The 21,114-nt window shown below is 45.2% G+C and overlaps 1 protein-coding gene across 1 annotated transcript in view; it reads left to right on the forward strand.

Moving 5' to 3' along the window:
• Window positions 1-21,114, forward strand: part of LOC126143752 (Down syndrome cell adhesion molecule-like protein Dscam2) — a 726,918-nt gene that overhangs the window by 129,651 nt on the left and 576,153 nt on the right. The window contains exon 4 of the mRNA XM_049915449.1: window positions 17,562-17,723. Coding sequence (XP_049771406.1) covers window positions 17,562-17,723 — 162 coding nt within the window. The remainder of the gene's footprint in view (window positions 1-17,561; window positions 17,724-21,114) is intronic.

A 21,114-nucleotide genomic window follows, 5' to 3' on the forward strand; every position in this document is an offset into this window, starting at 1 on the left:
GTCACTGAATGCGCATGCACAGGTTAAAAGTTGGCCACAGTATTAAAAACACTCCGAAACAACACACTTAAAACCCACTTGGAGCACACATGACAAAGAATAAAACTACCAGGTGGGACCTGCAGAGGGAAAGGTCAGAGAGGATGGAAAAGGAGGGGAGAGCATGGGGCAGCTGGGGAAGCGGCGGGATGAAGAGAGGAGGGGCAACCATAGGTTCACGAAGAGGCAGGAGACACATGGGGTGGGAGAGGAAAAGGGAAGACAGGGCAGGAGGGAGCGCAGAGACACTGAAAGGAGGCACAAGAGATGGAGGGGGAGTAGGAGGGGAAAGCCGCTCAGAAGGAGGGAGGGGGAGGAGAGGGAGCCCTGAGGAGGAGGCAGGAAGAGGGGGTTAGAGTTGGTAGGAAGGGTAGATGTCAGGGCAAAGCTCATCATCCGGGAGGGGTAGATGGTGGAAGTTGTGTTGGGAAAGGAGATGGAGGGTGTGGAGATGGAGAGAGGGAGGGACACAACGGAAAAGGCATGGCAAATGGTTGGGGGTGGAGAGGAAGGGAGACGCCAGGGGGTGAGGGGGATCAAGGTGGCGGACGATATATAGTGTGTGGATGTGTTCAAGGAAAAGGAGAAGGTGGGGGAAGGGGATGAGGTCGTAGAGGATGCGTGTGGGGGATGGAAGGCGGATGCAGAAGGCGAGGCGGAGTGCATGGTGTTCGAGGATTTGGAGGGCTTTATAGAACCAGGGAGGGGCAGAAATCCAAGCGACATGGGGCGGATCATGGATTTGTAGGTGTGAAGGATGGTGGAAGGATGCAGACCCCACGTCCGGCCGGACAGGAGTTTCAGGAGGCGGAGGCGGTTGTGAGCTTTGTTTTGGATGGTAAGGAGATGGGGAGTCCAGGTGAGATGGCGGTCGAGTGTGAGGCCAACGTGTTTGAGGGTAGGAGTGAGGTGGATAGGACGGCCATAAATGGTGAGGTAGAAATCATGGAGGCGGAAGGAGCGGGTGGTGCGACCTATGATCGCCTGGGTCTTGGAGGGATTAACACGGAGGAACCACTGGTTGCACCAAGCGGTGAATTGGTCAAGGTGGGTTTGGAGGGTACGTCGGGACCGTTGAAGGGTAGGATAAAGGGCTAGGAAGGCGGTGTCATCAGCGAACTGGAGAATATGAACAGGAGGGGGAGGTTTGGGCATATCAGCAGTGTACAGGAGATAGAGGAGAGGGGAAAGAACAGAACCTTGGGGCACGCTGGCAGAGTGGTAGAAAGTACGGGAGTTGGAATTGTGGATAGTCACATAGGAGGGACGATGGGAGAGGAAGGAAGCAACGAGACGGACGAAGTTGATGGGGAGAGCATAGGTCTGGAGTTTGAAGAGGAGCCCAGGATGCCAGACATGGTCATAGGCGTTCTGGAGATCAGGGGAAACAAAGATAGCGGAGCGACGGGAGTTAAGTTGGAGGGAAAGAAGATTGGTAAGGTCCCCTGACGAGCTCATAGCGCCCCTTAAATGCACTTGAACAAGCAACCTTTCCCCTTTCACACCAGAGGCAGACACCAAAGCTGTGATTGCCACAGCGGCGCCACCGCCAGTAACGGAAGGTGACTGCATTACACTATGCGCTGCGGCGCGCTCTTCAAAACAGCAAATTTTACCACGGCTCACGGTTCTTTTAAGGCTTTGTTTTCCCAGAAATGTTGATTGCACCTTACGATTGTTACACATCAGCATGGATGATTTTACTGCTGAGCAGTTGACCGGTAGGCAACTCATGCATGCATTCACTGAATGCTATGGATGAGCTACACAAGGACGTTGTGCCGAGCGAGGGTAACAGCAGTATGTTACCCTCATTTATCTTACTGTCCTAAGTTGTAGGATAGTAAATTACCTTACACCATAATAATTGGAAAGTACGCTGCACAACCTTCAAAACAACTCAAGGAATAGCTCAATGCAGCTGACCGTGTGCTGTCAATTCCTTTTGTTTATTTATCTGGACTGACTTGCATATTCATTCTTTTACATTCGTAATAATTTCCATCATACAATTAAGAACCATCACAAAAGTAGAGATAATTCGAAACTTTATCCAGAATATCCTATGAAAGTTCCCTAAAATGTCCCACACAATAGACGTCGCTTATAAAATGTGGAAACATAACTCTACTTATATGCTACAGCAAACACTATAAAGGAAGTTGAAGACGGTACTTCATATCACGTATTTATCGAGCTTGCTGCCCTGTCCATACGCGGAACATGGGAAGAATGACTACTTGCATCTCTCGGGTGTTACTCCACTGATATAAGAATCGATCAAAAAGTTTCTACATCTACATCTACGTGATTACTCTGATATTCACAATTAGGTGCCTGGCAAAGGATTCAATGCACCAGCTGAAAACTGTCTCTCTACCGTTCCACTCTCCAACGACGCACTGGAAAAATGAGCACTAAAATTTTTCGATGCAAGCCCTGATTTCTCTTATTTTATCGTGATGGCAACAGAATGTTTTCCCAATCGGAGGAGAAAACTGTTGATTGAAATTTCATGAGAAGATCCCGTCGCAACGAAAAACGCCTTTGTTTTAATGATTGCCACTCCAATTCACGTATCATGTCTGTGGCACTGTCTCCCCTATTTCGCGATAATACAAAACGAGCTGCCCTTCTTTGTACTTTTTCGATGTCATCTGTCAGTGCCACCTGATACGAATCCCACAGTGCACAGCAGTACTCCAGAGTAGGGCGGACAAGCGTGGTGTTCAAATGGCTCTGAGCACTATAGGACTTAACTTCTGAGGTCATCAGTCCCCTAGAACTTAGAACTACTTGAACCTAACTAACCTAAGCACATCACACACATCCATGCCCGAGGAAGGATTCGAACCTGCGACCGTAGCGGTAGCGCGGTTCCAGACTGTAGCCCCTAGAACCACTCGGCCACCACCCCGGCCACCATCGTTTCAACTTAGTTTATTTGTAATCCCTAAGTATTTAGTTGACTTTACAGCCTTCAGATTTGTGTGACTTATCGCGTAATCGAAATTTAGCGGATTTCTTTTAGTACTCATCTGAATAACTTCACACTTTTCTTTCTTCAGGGTCAATTGCCACTTTTCGCAACTCACAGATACCTTATCTAAATCATTTTGCAATTTGGTTTGGTCATCTGATGACTTTACAAGACGGTAAATGACAGCATCATCTGCAAACAATCTAATAGGGTTACTCTGATCGTCTCCTACATTGTTAATATAGAACAGGACCAATAGAGGGCCTATAACACTTCCTTGGGGAACGCCAGATATTTTTTCTGTTTTACTCAATGACTTTCCGTCTATTACTATGAACTTTGACCTTTCTGATAGTAAATCACGAATCCAGTCGCACAACTGAGGCGATACTCAAATGGTTCAAATGGCTCTGAGCAATATGGGATTTAACAGCCATGGTCATAAGTCCCCTAGAACTTAGAACTACTTAAACCTAACTAACCTAAGGACATCACACAACACCCAGTCATCACGAGGCAGAGAAAATCCCTGACCCCGCCGGGAATCGAACCCGGGAACCCGGGCGTGGGAAGCGAGAACGCTACCGCACGACCACGAGCTGCGGACTGAGGCGATACTCCATAGGCACTCTGGTTAGAGGACACTTGTGAGGCACGGTGTCGAAAGCCTTCTGATAATCTAAAAATATGGAGTCAATTTGACATCCCCTGTCGATAGCTCTCATTACTTCATGATTATAAATAGCTAGTTGTGTTCCGCAGGAACGATATTTTCTGAATCCGTGCTGACTATGTGTCAGTAAAGCGTTTTCTTCGAGGTACTTCATAATGCTCTAATACAGTATATGTTCCAAAACCGTACTGCAAATCGAAGTTAGTGATATGGGCCTGTAATTCATCGGATTACTCCTATTTCCCCTTATGGGTATTGGTGTGACTTGAGCAATTTTCCATTATTTGGTTTCGGAACTTTCTGTGAGAGAGCGGCAGTATATAATTGCTAAATATGGAGCTATTGCATCTGAATACTCTGAAAGGAACCTGACTGATATACTATCTGGGCCGGAAGTCTTGCCTTTATTAAGTAGTTTAAGCTGGTTTGCTACACCGAGGATATCTACGTCTATGTGTCTCATCTTCGCAGTTGTTCTTGTCTGAAATTCTGGAATATTTACTTCGTCTTCTTTGGTGAAGGAGTTTCGGAAAACCGTGTTTAATAACTCTGCACGGTGACTTCACCGTTGTTATCGCGCAGTGAAGGTATTGATTGCGTCTTGCCATTGGTGTGCTTTATACAGGGTTGTTACAAATGATCGAAGCGATTTCACAGCTCTACAATAACTTTATTATTTGAGATATTTTCACAATGCTTTGCACACACATACAAAAACTCAAAAAGGTTTTTTAGGCATTCACAAATGTTCGATATGTGCCCCTTTAGTGATTCGGCAGACATCAAGCCGATAATCAAGTTCCTCCCACACTCGGCGCAGCATGTCCCCATCAATGAGTTCGAAAGCATCGTTGATGCGAGCTCGCAGTTCTGGCACGTTTCTTGGTAGAGGAGGTTTAAACACTCAATCTTTCACATAACCCCACAGAAAGAAATCGCATGGGGTTAAGTCGGGAGAGCGTGGAGGCCATGACATGAATTGCTGATCATGATCTCCACCACGACCGATCCATCGGTTTTCCAATCTCCTGTTTAAGAACTGCGGAACATCATGATGGAAGTGCAGTGGAGCACCATCCTGTTGAAAAATGAAGTCGGTGCTGTCGGTCTCCAGTTGTGGCATGAACCAATTTTCCAACATGTCCAGATACACGTGTTGAACCGTTTCTTCGCTCACTGCAGGCCGACCCGTTGATTTCCCCTTACAGAGGCATCCAGAAGCTTTAGACTGCGCATACCATCGCCGAATGGAGTTAGCAGTTGGTGGATCTTTGTTGAACTTCGTCCTGAAGTGCCGTTGCACTGTTATGACTGACTGATGTGAGTGCATTTCAAGCACGACATACGCTTTTGTCTCACTGCGCTCTCGAGCGCTCTGGCGGCAGAAACCTGAAGTGTGGCTTCAGCCGAACAAAACTTTATGAGTTTTTCTACGTATCTGTAGTGTGTCGTGACCATATGTCAATGAATGGAGCTACAGTGAATTGATGAAATCGCTTCAATCATTTGTAATAACTCTGTATATGACCAGAATCTCTTTGGGTTTTCTACCAGATTCCGAGACAGAGTCTCGTTGTGGAAATTATTAAAAGCATCTCGCATTGAAGCACGCACTATATTACGAACATCTGCAAAACTTTGCCAAACTTCGGGATTTTGCGGTTTTTTTTTTAATTTGGCATGCTCTTTTCGTTGCTTCTGCAACAGCGATCTGACCCGTTTTGTCTACCATGGGGGATCAGTAGCATCACTTATTAATTTATGTAACATATATCTCTCAATTGCCGTCGATACTATCTCTCTGAAATCATTCCACATCTTTTCTACGCTGACGTGATCTGATCGGAAGGAGTGGAGACTGACTCTTAAAAAGGCGTTAAGAGCATTTTTATCAGCTTTTTAAAATAGATGTACTTTGCGTTTCTTTTTTATGGTTGTGGGTGTTACGGTTTTCAGCCTAGCAGCAACTGCCTTGTGGTCGCTAATCCCTCTATTCGTTACAATACTCACCAGTTGTCCAGGATTTTTTGTTGCTAAAAGGTCAAGTACGCTTTTGCAACCATTTACGCTTCGAGTAGGCTCATGAACTAACTGTTCAAGATAATTTTCCGAGAAAGCATTCAGTACAATTTCGGATGACGCTTTATACCTGCCGCCGGCTTTAAACGTATAATTTTTCCAGCATATCGAGGGTAGATTGAAGTCGCCAAGCGGCGCAATCGCGTGGTCTAAGGCGCCATGTCACGGTCCACGCGACTCCTCCCGTCGGGCATGGGTGTGTGTGTCATCCTTAGCGTAAGTCATTTTAAGTTGGATTAAGTGGTGTTAACCTTATGGACCCACGACCTCAGCAGTTTGGTCCCATAAGACCTTATCGCAAATTTCCACAAATTTCCAAAAAGTTTCCGTTTTGCTGCGTTGCTGCTGCGTATATGCAACGTAGCTCGATTCCGGTGAGGCACCGACATTTAGGGAAGAGATCAGTGAGCACGCGCGTGCGGTAAACGCGGAAACGTGAACCTTGGCGACGTTCTTATCCAATGCGTCCAAACAGGACCAACGTGCTGTTATTTGGAAATTTTCTGTAAGGACTGTGGGTTCGAACTACCGAGGTCATCAGTCCATAGGCTTACATACTACTTAACCTAAAACAACTTACTCTAAGGACGACACACCCACAAATGCCCGAGGGAGGACTCGAACCTCCGACAGTGGGAGCCGCACGAACAGTGTAGTCCATCAACAAAGGAGGTGGCTTACAAAACACTCGTTCGACCTATACTTGAGTATTGCTCATCAGTGTGGGATCCGTACCAGATCGGGTTGACGGAGGAGATAGAGAAGATCCAAAGAAGAGCGGCGCGTTTCGTCACAGGGCTATTTGGTAACCGTGATAGCGTTACGGAGATGTTTAACAAACTCAAGTGGCAGACTCTGCAAGAGAGGCACTCTGCATCGCGGTGTAGCTTGCTCGCCAGGTTTCGAGAGGGTGCGCTTCTGGATGAGGTATCGAATATATTGCTTCCCCTACTTATACCTCCCGAGGAGATCACGAATGTAAAATTAGAGAGATTAGAGCGCGCACAGAGGCTTTCAGACAATCGTTCTTCCCGCGAACCATACGCGACTGGAACAGGAAAGGGAGGTAATGACAGTGGCACGTAAAGTGCCCTCCGCCACACACCGTTGGGTATCTTGCGGAGTATAAATGTAGATGTAGATGTAGAGAAGGCGTCCTACACCGCACGGCTACCCAGCGCGGTCGTGCTTTTATTGTTTTCTTGGATACTGAAGGACAAACACGTCCGTCTGAGAATGAAGAATGTGTATGGGACAGCATCGACTCTTGTGAAATGGTGAGCCAAGTTCCGTGCTGGTTGCGATTCGACGCAAGACGCCGGTTGACATGGGAGGGCAGCCAGCTCAAGCAGGACATACTCGATCACCCGCCTTATATTGGTGATCTCTCCCTATGCGATCATCAAGTCTTCTATCCCTTAAAAGAGGCCATGAAAGGTTGACGATTCCTGTCGGGTGACGTGTGGAGTAAGCATTCGAGGACTTCTTCACCCAGTAGGACACAGTGTTTTAGCAAATGGGTATCTTCAATCAGGTGCGCCGGTGAAGTGAATGTCTCAATGCTCACGACAGTTTTTCCTACCTCATATACCGATTCCGTACTGTACGGCTTTCGAACGGAAACTTTTTGATCGCCCCTTATATGTTCACATCTACGATGCGTAACTGTCTGGAAACTATGAATGAATATTTTTACGCTTTGAAATTGCCTTAACTTGTTCTTACGAGATCTATACCGCCATCCTTCGAGTGCGTGCTATTTAAAGTTTTTCAGCAGCTCTATTAGTCTCTCCTACCAATCAATCAAGTCTTTCACCATTTACGCTGCCCTTCTTTAAACACGCTCGAAGTCACCTTTGTTGGTCCGATGTGACATGGCTACCATACACGTGAGGAATATTGAATTAAGGGGTGCAAAGATGTTTTGAAAGCCCTTTCTTTCGTACTCCAATTCTCTCTCTCTCTCTCTCTCTCTCTCTCTCTCTCTCTCTCCACCATGATTTCATTGCATATACCAGCTTCTTCATCTCATAGCGGCAATTGCACCCATCGTGTGGATATTTTTCCGGCAGTCTGACGGTATGTTTGTAGGCTCGTGCGTTTCACACATCACCTTGAATAGTCGTTTGGTTGTCGTTCCCCGCAACGATTATACGTTTTCGAAATGTGTTATCTGTGCCTCCACCTAATTCGATCGCAAGTCTTCCGAAATTTTGTTTAGTTCTGAGTCTTCTACTAGATCACCTATGCCTTCCATTTCTGTAACGTCATCAGACGTTTCCTCCACCTCGTGGAGGCCTTCCATTAACTCTTCCCAATTATCTGGTCTCCTCCATGCGTTTAACCGTGGAAATCCCCTTTCACGTTTAATGTTGACGCCTTTGATTTTAATTTCGCCAAAGTTATACGCTTCACATTTTTCCTTCAGCTATTGTGCTTTGCCCTTCCTGCACTTCCTATTTAGTTCATTCCTAAGTAACTTAATTTTCTGTATTCTGGTCTTTTCGAGAACATTTTTGTTCTCTCTACTTTTGTAGATCAGCTGATCTATTACGCCACCCAAGTTTCTCTTGCAGTTGTCTTACTTGTATCTAAATTGTCTGTCCAACGCCTGTGATTGCCCTTTTTAGAGATTATTCCACTGCACTTAACTTCCTATTGAGGTATTCATTATCGCAGTACCTCCAGTCTTAGACAAAATTCAAACGAATATAATCGTTCCTCAGTATTTCATGTTCTTACTTTTTGCACAAACATAAAACAAATAATAGAAAAGCAGATTCCTGACAACGATTCATTGGAAGAATCTTAAGGAAATGCGACTCGTCCGCGAAGGAAGTGGTTTATAAGGCGCTAGTTTGAGTGATTCTTGAGTATTCTTCATCGATATGGGACCCTTTACCAGATATGACTTCTAGAAGGGACAGAGGAAATCCAACGAAGAGCGGCACGTTTCGTCACGAGATCGTTTAGTCGGGGCGAGAGCTCACCGAGTTGCTCAACAATCTTCATTGGTAGGCTTTACAAGACAGGCGTTGAGCATCACGGAGAGTTTTACTATTGGAATTTCGAGAGATCACACTCCAGGGAGTGTCGGAAAACATATTACTTCCTCCCAAATACATCTCGCCTAATGACCACGACGAGAAAATTACAGAAATTGGAGCCAATACAGAGGCTTACTGACACTCATTCCTCCTACTCGCCATTCACGAGTGAAAAAGGTGAGAGGGTGATCAGTTATTCGTAAAAAAAAGTACCGCGACACAACATTAAGCGGCTTGCGCTGTACGGTGTTGATGTACATCCATACCGACGATGTTCGTGAAGTTGAGCCTACCCTTCAAAAAAATGGTTCAAATGGCTCTGAGCACTATGGGACTTGACTTCTGAGGTCATCAGTCTTCTAGAACTTAGAACTACTTAAACCTAACTAAGCTAAGGACATCACATACATCCATACCCGAGGCAGGATTCGAACCTGCGACCGTAGCGGTCGCGCGGTTCCAGACTGTAGCGCCTAGAACCGCTCTGCCACCCCGACCGGCTGAGCCTATTCTTCATCATTATTAAATTAACATCCGAGTCTAAATTTACTGCTGGCTACGCCATACAATCCAAAATCTCATTTCTGTGTCTCTGACCACGATGTGAACTCAAGGAATTTTCAGGAGCACCTATCTGATTTGGGGACGTACGACTAATAAGGATATCCCGTAACGTGGAGAAAATAGGTGATAATATTTTCTCTCGCCCTACAACTCACGGCTACAACATTCACCGCAATGAAGTTGATAAAGAGACAATTATTAATGCCGTTCCGTTCACTGACCCACTGTACCGGTGAGTCAGACAATGTATTCGCGAAATATTCCACCGCATTACGGTGCACGCTGCTGCATACAAATGGGGAAAAGATAATCCGATTACAGCTGTAACTGTTGTCACGCCAGGTTTATTAAAGAAGTGCGAGACATTTCATTCGGACGATATGCGGTTAATCGCGAAATGGTCGCGGCGCACGAAATAAATGCGAGCGTTTCTCGTTTTTCTTCGCTTGGGACAATATAAATTTAATACATTCCCTTAACAAAGCAACTATTTTAAAAATTTAAATAAATACCTTCACAAATTATTAAAACGCGTTGGACTGAAAAAAAAGAGCTGCGTATTATTAAAGCTACTATCTTATGCTCCGTTTGCTGTGTTGTTGTTTATTCACCTGTACATTCCGGTTATTAAATGCAAACCCGCTCCAGCGGTTGTTTACACTGTACTGCGGAAATTCACCTTCGCAGTACCAAGCATTCAGGGATATGACAAAACATATCTGCCAGATGAAACCCAGTACGTTGCTGCAGATCGGAAATGGTCTTCAGAAATCATTATACACGGTCTCCCCCACGCTGGCACCAGGCGCTTTTGGAACCAGTCCCATTCCCGGTCTCTGCGTCAATGCTGGTGGGACACCCCTTCACACCATGCGGCAATTACTGGTGGTGAGACGAGCATTGAAAATGTGTTCCGAACATCAGGCGCGTGCAAACCACACGGTTCCTCGCCCGTCCATGAGGGGGCTTTTCAATAGTCGCTCTTGAGCAACGATGGCTTTTGGTTTCAGAGCGTAGAGCTATCTTTTAAAAATAAGTGTGGCGGATATTAATGTTTTAAGTTCAGGGTGAAGTTAATGTCCACCTTGACTCTTCAGAGGCACAATGTTCTTTTAAATTTGACTAATGTTAAGCACTCAGTGGTTTTCAGACACACTGAAGAGCCAAAGAAACTACTAATCTGACTAATATCGTGTATTGCTCGCGCGAGCACGCAGAAATGCCGCAACACGACGTGGCATGTACTCGACTAATGTCTGAAGTAGTGCTGGAGGGAACTGACACCATGAATCCTGCAAGCTGTCCATAAATCCACAAGAGTACGAGGGGATGGAGATCTCTTCCGAACAGCCCGTTGCAGTGCATTCCAAAAACGCTCAATAATGTTCATGTCTGGGTAGTTTGGATCTGGCGGAAGTGTTCAAACTCTCGACTCGCTGTGCTGTTAAGTTCTGTTACAGCACATAGTAGTAAAGGTTAGAAATTAGAAAATTTTACTTAACCTCATTCACAATGTTATAGGCAAACTCAAGTCCTGCCAAGACAGATGCAGAAGCAGGAAATGAGTATACGAGGTGCATTCAAGTTCTAAGGCCTCCGTTTTTGTTTCTCCAGACTGGAAAGAGATAGAAACATGCGCATTGTTTTAAAATGAGGCCGCGTTCATTGTCAATATGTCCCAGAGATGGCAGCACCGTACGGCGGATGGAATTTTACCGCCAGCGGCGAGAATGAGAACTGTCTTAAATACTTAAAATGGCGACGTTTTCCTTACTTGAACAGCGTGCAATCATTCGTTTTCTGAATTTGCGTGGAGCGAAACCAATTGAAATTCATTGACAGTTGAAGGAGACATGTGGTGATGGAGTTATGGATGTGTCGAAAGTGCGTTCGTGGGTGCAACAGTTTAATGAAGGCAGAACATCGTGTGACAACAAACCGAAACAACCTCGGGCTCGCACAAGCCAGTCTGATGATATGATCGAGAAAGTGGAGAGAATAGTTTTGGGGGATCGCCGAATGACTGTTGAACAGATCACCTCCAGAGCTGGCATTTCTGTGGGTTCTGTGCACACAGTCTTGCATGACGACCTGAAAATGCGAAAAGTGTCATCCAGGTGGGTGCCACGAATGCTGACGGACGATCACATGGCTGCCCGTGTGGCATGTTGCCAAGCAATGTTGACGCACAACGACAGCATGAATGGGACTTTCTTTTCGTCGGTTGTGACAATGGATGAGACGTGGATGCCATTTTTCAATCCAGAAACAAAGCGCCACTCAGCTCAATGGAAACATACAGATTCACCGCCACCAAAAAAATTTCGGGTATCTGCCAGTGCTGAAAAAATGGTGTCAATGTTCTGGGACAGCGAGGGCGTAATCCTTACCCATTGCGTTCCAAAGGGCACTACGGTAACAGGTGCATCCTACGAAAATGTTTTGAAGAACAAATTCCTACCTGCACTGCAACAAAAACGTCCGGGAAGGGCTGCGCGTGTGCTGTTTCACCAAGACAACGCACCCGCACATCAAGCTAACGTTACGCAACAGTTTCTTCGTGATCACAACTTTGAAGTGATTCCTCATGCTCCCTACTCACCTGACCTGGCTCCTAGTGACTTTTGGCTTTTTCCAACAATGAAAGACACTCTCCGTGGCCACACATCCACCAGCCGTGCTGCTATTGCCTCAGCGCTTTTCGAGTGGTCAAAACATACTTCTAAAGAAGCCTTCGGCGCTGCCATGGAATCATGGAGTCAGCGTTGTGAAAAATGTGTACGTCTGCAGGACGATTACGTCGAGAAGTAACGCCAGTTTCATCGATTCCGGGTGAGTAGTTAATTATAAAAAAAATTGGAGGCCTTAGAACTTCAATGCACCTCGTGTATATATATATATATATATATATATATATATATATATAGCAAGTGAGCAAGTGGGTCAAGTCATCGACACATTACGACACTGTTTACCAAGTGAAGATACACACTCAACAGAAAGCAGACTGCAACGGAAGACCGGAAGAAGAGACGAGCATATTCTTTAGCCTGGAAGATGTGCTGCAAGAAACTCTGTCTCTTTCATAAGAGCACATAGCAAGGATCTGTCAAAACAGTTAACAGCCTGTTAAATGAATATAGTAGAATAGGGAGAACAGTTGCGGTTATTACAAAATGTGCGTTGTGTCATAGTCTCATACTAGCTCACTTCAGTCCAGAACTCCAGCTCTTGTAATGAATTGATCATTGGCATCGATGGTAACAGTAACACCACTCGATTCCATGATTACGATACTATAGTGAATGTATGTTCTAGATATCCTGGTACTGTCTGTGAACTTACTGCCTGTGAACTTGCTAAAGATGATGGCCTTCACCATATGAACTTCATGCTGCTTGCCACCTGCTGTTTACTGATGGGAGAATTGGCAGTCTTCTGACAGTACTCTATCACAGAGTGCTGCCAACACTAAACTTCAGCGTGTAAGCCAGCAACAGGGATTTTAGGGGTCCATGTTCCTGTTCAACACGCAGGCATCTTCAGGTGCTGACACCTACCAGGGGTAGACAAGAGATCAGCCGACTACTCGATTAACACCACCAGTTACATCGTGCATAGGTCATCAAGACTGATCATAAATACTGAATGGTACTGTAGTTATAAGTTGGCACAGTGGATAGTCCTTGAAAATCAATGGAGAAAACAGGAAGAAATTGTGTGGAACTAGGAAAAAAATAAGCATAATATACAAACTGAGTAGTCCATGTGCAAGATAGGCAGCATCAAGGATAATATGAGCTCTGAGCGCCGTGGTCTCGTGGATAGCGTGAGCAGCTGCGGAACGAGAGGTCCTTGGTTCAAATCTTCCCTAGAGTGAAAATTTTAATTTTTTATTTTCAGACAATTATCAAAGTTCAGGCACTCACACAAAATCAACTTCACTCTCCAAAATTCCAGGACATGTTCAAATTTGCTTAGACATATGCATGATTTGACGGTCTACACACGGAAAAATTTGAAAACGTTAAAAACATATGTTTTGACAGAGCACAGGGAAAACTGAGCGACTGTGAAACTGTTGCATTCATTTGTTGCAGTTTATGTGACAAACTCCTATGTTTTCATCACTTTTTTGGGAGTGATTATCACATCCACAAGAAAACCTAAATCGGGCAAGGTAGAAGAATCTTTTTACCCATTCGCCAAGTGTACAAGTTAGGTGGGAAGACAACATATTCCTGTCATGTGACGCACATGCCGTCACCAGTGTCGTATAGAATATATCAGACGTGTTTTCCTGTGGAGGAATCGGTTGACCTATGACCTTACGATCAAATGTTTTCGGTTCCCATTGGAGAGGCACGTCCTTTCGTCTACTGATCGCACGGTTTTGCGGTGCGGTCGCAAAACACAGACACTAAACTTATTATAGGGAACAGAGAAGTCAATGAACGAACGGACAGATCATAACTTTGCGAAAATAAAGAAAGTAAAATTTTCACTCGAGGGACGACTTGAACCAAAAACCGTTTGTTCCGCAGCTGCCCACGCAAACCACGGGACCACGACGATTCTCAGCTCAGACTATCCTCGATGTTGCCTATCTTACGGATGAACTAGTCAGTGTATATTTTGCTTATTTTTTTCATAGTTCCATACAACTTCTTCCTGTTTGCTCGAGTGATCTGTGTTCAGTGTTTCAAGGCCTATCCACTGTGCCAACTTATAACTAAATCTGAGGGGGGTGCGATGGGGATGTTCCCTTGTGAGTACACTCCAGCAGCCAGCACGAGAACCACGTTGCACTGGACAATGGCTGCACCTACTCGCTGGCAGTTGACCATGGCCCCAGATGCAAAGTACACAAGCGGCAAGACGCAGTCAATACCTTCGCTGCGCAGTGCCGATGGTACTGTTACCGACGACTGTGCCGCTAAAGCGGAGTTATTGAACGCAGTTTTCCGAAATTCCTTCACCAGGGAAGACGAATGGAATATTCCAGAATTTGAAACACGAACAGCTGCTAGCAAGAGTTTCTTAGAAGTAGATACCTTAGGGGTTGCGTCTGATGACCTCAGAAGTTAAGTCGCATAGTGCTCAGAGCCTTTTGAACCATTTAGAGCCTTAGGGGTTGCGAAGCAACTCAAAATCGCTTGATACGGGCAAGTTTTCAGGTCCAGATTGTATACCGATTAGGTTCCTTTCAGATTACGCTGATACAATAGCTCCCTATTTAGCAATCATATAAAACTGCTCGCTCACCGATAGATCTGTATCTACAGATTGGAAAATTGCGAAGGTCGCACCACTGTTTAAGAAGGGTAGTAGGAGTAATCCATCGAACTACAGACCTATATCATTGACGTCGGTTTGCAGTAGGGTTTTGGAGCATATACTGTATTCAAACATTATGAATCACCTCGAAGGGAACGATCTATTGATACGTAATCAGCATGGTTTCAGAAAACACCGTTCTTGTGCAACACAGCTAGCTCTTTATTCGCACGAAGTAATGGCCGCTATCGAAAGGGGATCTCAAGTTGATTCCGTATTTCTAGATTTCCGGAAAGCTTCTGACGCCGTTCCTCACAAGCGACTTCTAATCAAGCTGCGGGCCTATAGGGTATCGTCTCAGTTGTGCGACTGGATTCGCGATTTCCTGTCACGAAGGTCACAGTTCGTAGTAATAGACGGCAAATCATTGAGTGAAACTGAAGTGATATCAGGTGTTCCCCAGGGAAGCGTCCTGGGACCTCTGCTGTTCCTGATCTATATAAATGACCTGGGTGACAATCTGAGCAGTTCTCTTAGGTTGCTCGCAGATTATGCTGTAATTTACCGTCTAGTAAGGTCATCCGAAGACCAGTATCAGTTGCAAAGCGATTTAGAAAAGATTGCTGTATGGTGTGCGCAGGTGGAAGTTGACGCTAAATAACGAAAAGTGTGAGGTGATCCACATGAGTTCCAAAAGAAATCCGTTGGAATTCGATTACTCGATAAATAGTACAATTCTCAAGGCTGTCAATTCAGCTATGTACCTGGGTGTTAAAATTACGAACAACTTCAGTTGGAAAGACCACATAGATAATATTGTGGGGAAAGCGAGCCAAAGGTTGCGTTTCATTGGCAGGACACTTAGAAGATGCAACAAGTCCACTAAAGAGACAGCTTACACTACACTCGTTCGTCCTCTGTTAGAATATTGCTGCGCGGTGTGGGATCCTTACCAGGTGGGATTGACGGAGGACATCGAAAGGTGCAAAAAAAGGGCAGCTCGTTTTGTATTATCACGTAATAGGGGAGAGAGTGTGGCAGATATGACACGCGAGTTGGGATGGAAGTCATTAAAGCAAAGACGTTTTCCGTCGCGGCGAGATCTATTTGCGAAATTTCAGTCACCAACTTTCTCTTCCGAGTACGAAAATATTTTGTTGAGCCCAACCTACATAGGTAATAATGATCATCAAAATAAAGTAAGAGAAATCAGAGCTCGAACAGAAAGGTTTAGGTGTTCGTTTTTACCGCGCGCTGTTCGGGAGTAGAATGGTAGAGAGATAGTATGATTGTGGTACGATGAACCCTCTGCCAAGCACTTAAATGTGAATTCCAGAGTAATCATGTAGATGTAGATCGCTGGAAAATTGTCCTGGACGTACAAATGCGGAACTGGCTCGACAGACGTCAGCCGTAATCCAACACGTAGCTGAATAAGCAACAGCTGAAGCTGATGCGAAAGAACAACGACTTGATACACTTGGAATAAAATATTGAACTCTCATAATGTTTTATTATCGTCGCTGAAGCTTCACAGGTTCCCAAAAACCATAGTGACTCCACACAGAAATATCTCCACTCGGCACTCTGTAGTTCGATGGCGGTCTCCATGACCAGAAGACACAGGTCTTGCCGCAAGATTGGTTAGCTGCAGACTGAGAACAGGTAGTTCAGACCACCGGATAAATGTAATATTTATACACAACTGTATCACATTCATTGCTGTTGTGAGGTGACGATGACCTCACTTGGCTTGATAGACCAGCTCTGTGGACACTACGGCTTCAGCTGAAAGTTGTCCAACTTCACCTTTCAGAAGTAGAGGTGGACGCATTCTGCAATGTTGGTACTCTGAATAAACCTTGTTGCTTCCAACATACGGCTTGTTATATGTGAGTGACCGACGAGTAACATTTTTAAAAATATTATTTTAATCTTTTTACTGCCAAATATTCGCGTTACAGCACAGGTTCTTTCAAAAATATTCATTCGTTTTCGCAGTGTTGTATCTTCTACACGAATAAAGACAGAAGTTTGTGGCCATTTCTGCGTCAAGTCGAGACGGCGATAACAGAGCAAAAAATTGGGATTTTTGTTCTCCGTTGCAGCAGGCGTAATTCAGTTAGAACTGAAATAATAAAAGCAATGTCTTGCATAAGGCTGAATTTCTCTCGAATATTTCCGATGTGTGTTTTAAGCTGCTGGTTGTTTATGTAAGCGGAAGTCCCCAGGTCGTCCCCCAGATGTCGTTAACATTCACAAAAGTCTACTCTTCATGTCATGAGAGTTCGCCATTACGGATGATTCTCTCTGGTGTATTTTCCGGCGACGTGCGTGTTTCAAACCACACAAGCTCTGTATGAGGGTGACGAACAACAACATATAGAGTTCTGTAGATCAATGACAACTTTGTTCGCAATTTAGATTTTTTAACCACATTCGTCCTGAAACGTTTTAATAACGGCGCTAATAGCCCGTATTTTGGCACCGAGCGACGTGGCGAGTGGTTCGCACACTGGACTCGCATTCGGGAGGACGATGGTTCAAACCCGCGTCCAGCCATCCCGATTTAAATTTTCCGCGATTTCTCTAAAGCGCTTCAGGCAAACGCCGGGCTGGTTCCTCTGAAAGGGCACGGTCGACTTCCTTCGCTATCCTCCCCGATTTTTCCCAAATCCGTCGGGACCGATGAACTCGTTGTTTGGTTGCTTCCTCCAAACTAATCATGCAACCCTATTTTGGCACACACAACTCACCATCATTACATCTTCGACATCATAGTAGTATTATGCAGTACAAATATCCTAACTCGGGAAAACGCAGTGTGGTGATATGCAGATCGAACATTTTTTTTTTTACTTGACGTTTCGGCCGTAACGCGGCCTTCCATCTTCTGTTGCAGTGGTGCGGCAGGACTACGAGGTGCAGGTGTACCGAGCGCATGCGCTGCTGGGCAACACGGCGGTGCTGCGCTGCGTCATCCCGCCCTTCGTCCGGGACGACGTCTCCGTCTCCTCCTGGTTCCGGGACGACACCATCATCCTGCCGGGCACCCACGATGCAGGTGAGATGGCGTGTTCATGTCGCTCCCTCACACTGCAGGAACGCAGAATCACTCGACGTGAGACTGCGCGTTAGCGTTCTTCTGTAGTGTGCCTCACTTTCCCGAGCTTTGCACCCAATAAGTGGCCTAGAGTTTCGAGGTAAAAAAATTTAAAAAAACTGTAGCTTACTAATGAAAGCGGCCTTGGGCACGGGTTCGAAACCCGTCACCGCCTAAATTTTGAATAATAATACTCAGCATTGTGACCGGCGGGGGTTTTTATTCTGTTATTCTGCGCAACGGATTAATCTGAGATGTACCCTTCACCCTGTGGCTCCTGCAAGATGCAATTTCCACCCCCACACTACTACAGAAGTCAGACAGACGCTCCTAACGTTCTAAAGAGAAATGCCTGAAAAACTATCAGCAATAAATAACTTCCGGAGTCGTCCGCTGTAAGGAAATGACTCAAAAATTCACAAAATTTCTTACTTAACTAGTGGGATACTTGGGTACTGGAGTAGTGCTAGTTACTGTAAGAAAAACGTGAAACTAACGAAAATTATTATTTATTTTGCAAAAATTCTGAGAAATCACAATGGTACATTTAGTTATGAACTGAACAAGTTATTTTCGGGTTCTTTTCGGAATGTGAAGTTACTTCTTAAGGATATTATTCGCTAATGAAATTTCTATACAAAGTTTAAGATTGTTATTGACTTGGCAGAATGGCTGAGAGCCGCACCTACTCAACTTGAATAATTATTTGTTAGAATGTTACTAGGTACGGTCGAGGCTGTCGCGTGTGAAATGCAGTGAAGTGTACTATTGTGGAGCAAATATGGGGCTCGCAAGAGCTGTAGCGTACAATACCGTAAGCTGCGATGACTGCTGTCTGCGCCGCTCGCTGCTGACAAATAAGATAAGTCTCGTTCTATCTGGATTGACCTTCGCCAATCAAACTCTCCCTATGCCTTGATGAAGTCAAGGACTCCTATTCGCCCCTAGTCTAACTACTGGCGTGGTACACCGGTCAGATAACCAGTCCACCATGATGTCACTCAAAAATTCGCTTGCATTCGTTTAACTATAACTCTGTCCGTTCACACTGCTCAAGTGTGTCGGCCAACACAGTGAACAACGCTTAATCGCAAGGACTCAATATAGAGTCGCACTTCGATTCCCTATCGACAAAGGTGCTCTCCCAGTGAAGTACTGAGGAGAGACTTGTTCCTCGCTCTTTGAGTACATCTACGAGCGCACACGCTCTTGTTACGTGTTCTCGCTCCAAGAGCCACAACAGAATGGCCCCTCTCCACGCCAGACATGAAGGGGTATATCTTTTGGTCTCTTCCATTACTCCTTTAGCTCAAGGCGTCAGAAATATCGTCTGCCAATCAGCATTGCTCTTCTAAAACGGGAGAATGACGTTTCGTTTAAGGCGACCAATCCGGAAACCTGTAGTATTGGCGTTTGGCGTTTGCTGTCTCCCTGTGAAAATCTCTGAAACTGCGTGCTTTGTGTAAAAAATGCGTAGGCTGGCTGCTCCCACACAATGTAGCGGACTTTGCTTTTAAGCCGAACACGGGGTCGTTCCTCCTTTCACTCAGGCAACCGCTGTCTGCTCTATGGCTGACGTAGATAGGCTGGATCATCCTCTGAAGGGACCGGCCCCCCTGGCGTGCGGTCTGCCTCTCTCGAACTAAAGGCTCCTGTGACCATCATGTCTGGAATGTATGTGTGTACGCCAGCCTCGAGTATTTCAACCACGGTGCACTTACTTGTTATTTGCATATCGTTTACATGAATTCATACAACATCGACTTTATCTTACCCAGTTTGGGTTCCAATGAAGTGTCTTGATGTGCGGAATATGATTGTGACGGCGGAACATGTAAGCAATGAAGGTCAGGAGACCACAACGTCTTACAGCATTAGCTGGAGAAGACTTCCGGCATAACAAGTCATTCTCATTCTGCTAACGACCTTGTCAAAGAGGGCTGAGGAGCGGACAGAAGTTCAGTGCACTCTCTTGCCCTTGAGGTGGGAAACTGCCCCTAAAGGCATAAGAATCAGTAATTGGAAATTTGTGGTAAGTTCCTTTGGGACCAGGCCTACACACTACTTAATCTAGCTTAAACTAACTTACGCTAAGGACAACGCAAACACCCATGTCCGAGGGAGGACTCGAACCTCCGATGGGGGGGAGTCGCGCGAACCGTGTCAAGGCTCCTCAAACCACGCGTCTACACTGCGCGTCAAGAATGAGTAATGATCAACGGCATGAGGATGTAGAAGGAAATGGACACCACTACATTAAAGACACATACTGTGCATCCACAGGACATGTGTCATGAGGCTGAAAAAAGAGTCATGATAGTCATCTTGTTGATATAAGATTCCGGAATAATAATTCGCAGCCGGCCGGAGTGGCCGTGCGGTTCTAGGCGCTACAGTTTGGAACCGCAAGACCGATACGGTCGCAGGTTCGAATCCCGCCTCCGGCATGGATGTGTGTGATGTCCTTAGGTTAGTTAGGTTTAATTAGTTCTAAGTTCTAGGCGACTGATGACCTCAGAAGTTAAGTGGCATAGTGCTCAGAGCCATTTGAACCATTTTTGAATAATTTGCATCTCCGGGAGGAGACAGCGAAAGAGGAGGTGACCATCAGATTAAAGATTGAATAACCAACTAAACAGCAATGTTCTACGAGTGGTGGCGTAGAATGTCAGAAGTTTGAACATGGCAGGGAAACTGGAAAAAAGAAAAGGGAAATGCTAAGGCTCAATCAAGATATAATGGGGGTTAGTGACGTGAAATGGAAAGAAGAAAACGATTTCTGGCCAGATGAGTATAGGGAAATATCAGCAGCAGCTGAAAACGCTATAACGGGAGTAGAATTCGTGAATTACTGTGAATAGTTCAGTGATAGGTTTGGTCTCATCAGAAGCGACCACAAACCAAGACCGAGAACGATAGCTTAGGTATATATGTCGACGTCATAAGCCGAAGATGGAGAGATACAGAAAGCACATGAGGATATCGAACAGGAAATGCAGTACCTAAATGGAGATGAAAATCTAGTAGTCATGAGGGACTGGAATGCAGTCGTAGGGAAGAAGTAAAGCAAAGAGTTACTGGAGAATATGGGCTTGGTATTTGGAATGAGAGGGAAGAAAGACTAATTGAGTTCTGTAATAAATTTCAGGTAGTAATAGCGAATACTCTGTTCAAAAATTACAGGAGAAGGAGGTATACATGGAAAAGGACTCGAGATACGGGAAGAGAATTCGAAATCAGATACTGGACAGTAAGGCGTACTCAGGATCAAATACAGACACAGATCACAATTTAGTAAAGATGAAGATCAGGCTCGACTTTAAGAGAGTAGTGAGGAAGTACTAAGGAATGA

This window comes from Schistocerca cancellata, chromosome 1 (assembly GCF_023864275.1).
Source record: "Schistocerca cancellata isolate TAMUIC-IGC-003103 chromosome 1, iqSchCanc2.1, whole genome shotgun sequence".
Taxonomy (NCBI): Eukaryota; Metazoa; Arthropoda; class Insecta; order Orthoptera; family Acrididae; genus Schistocerca; species Schistocerca cancellata.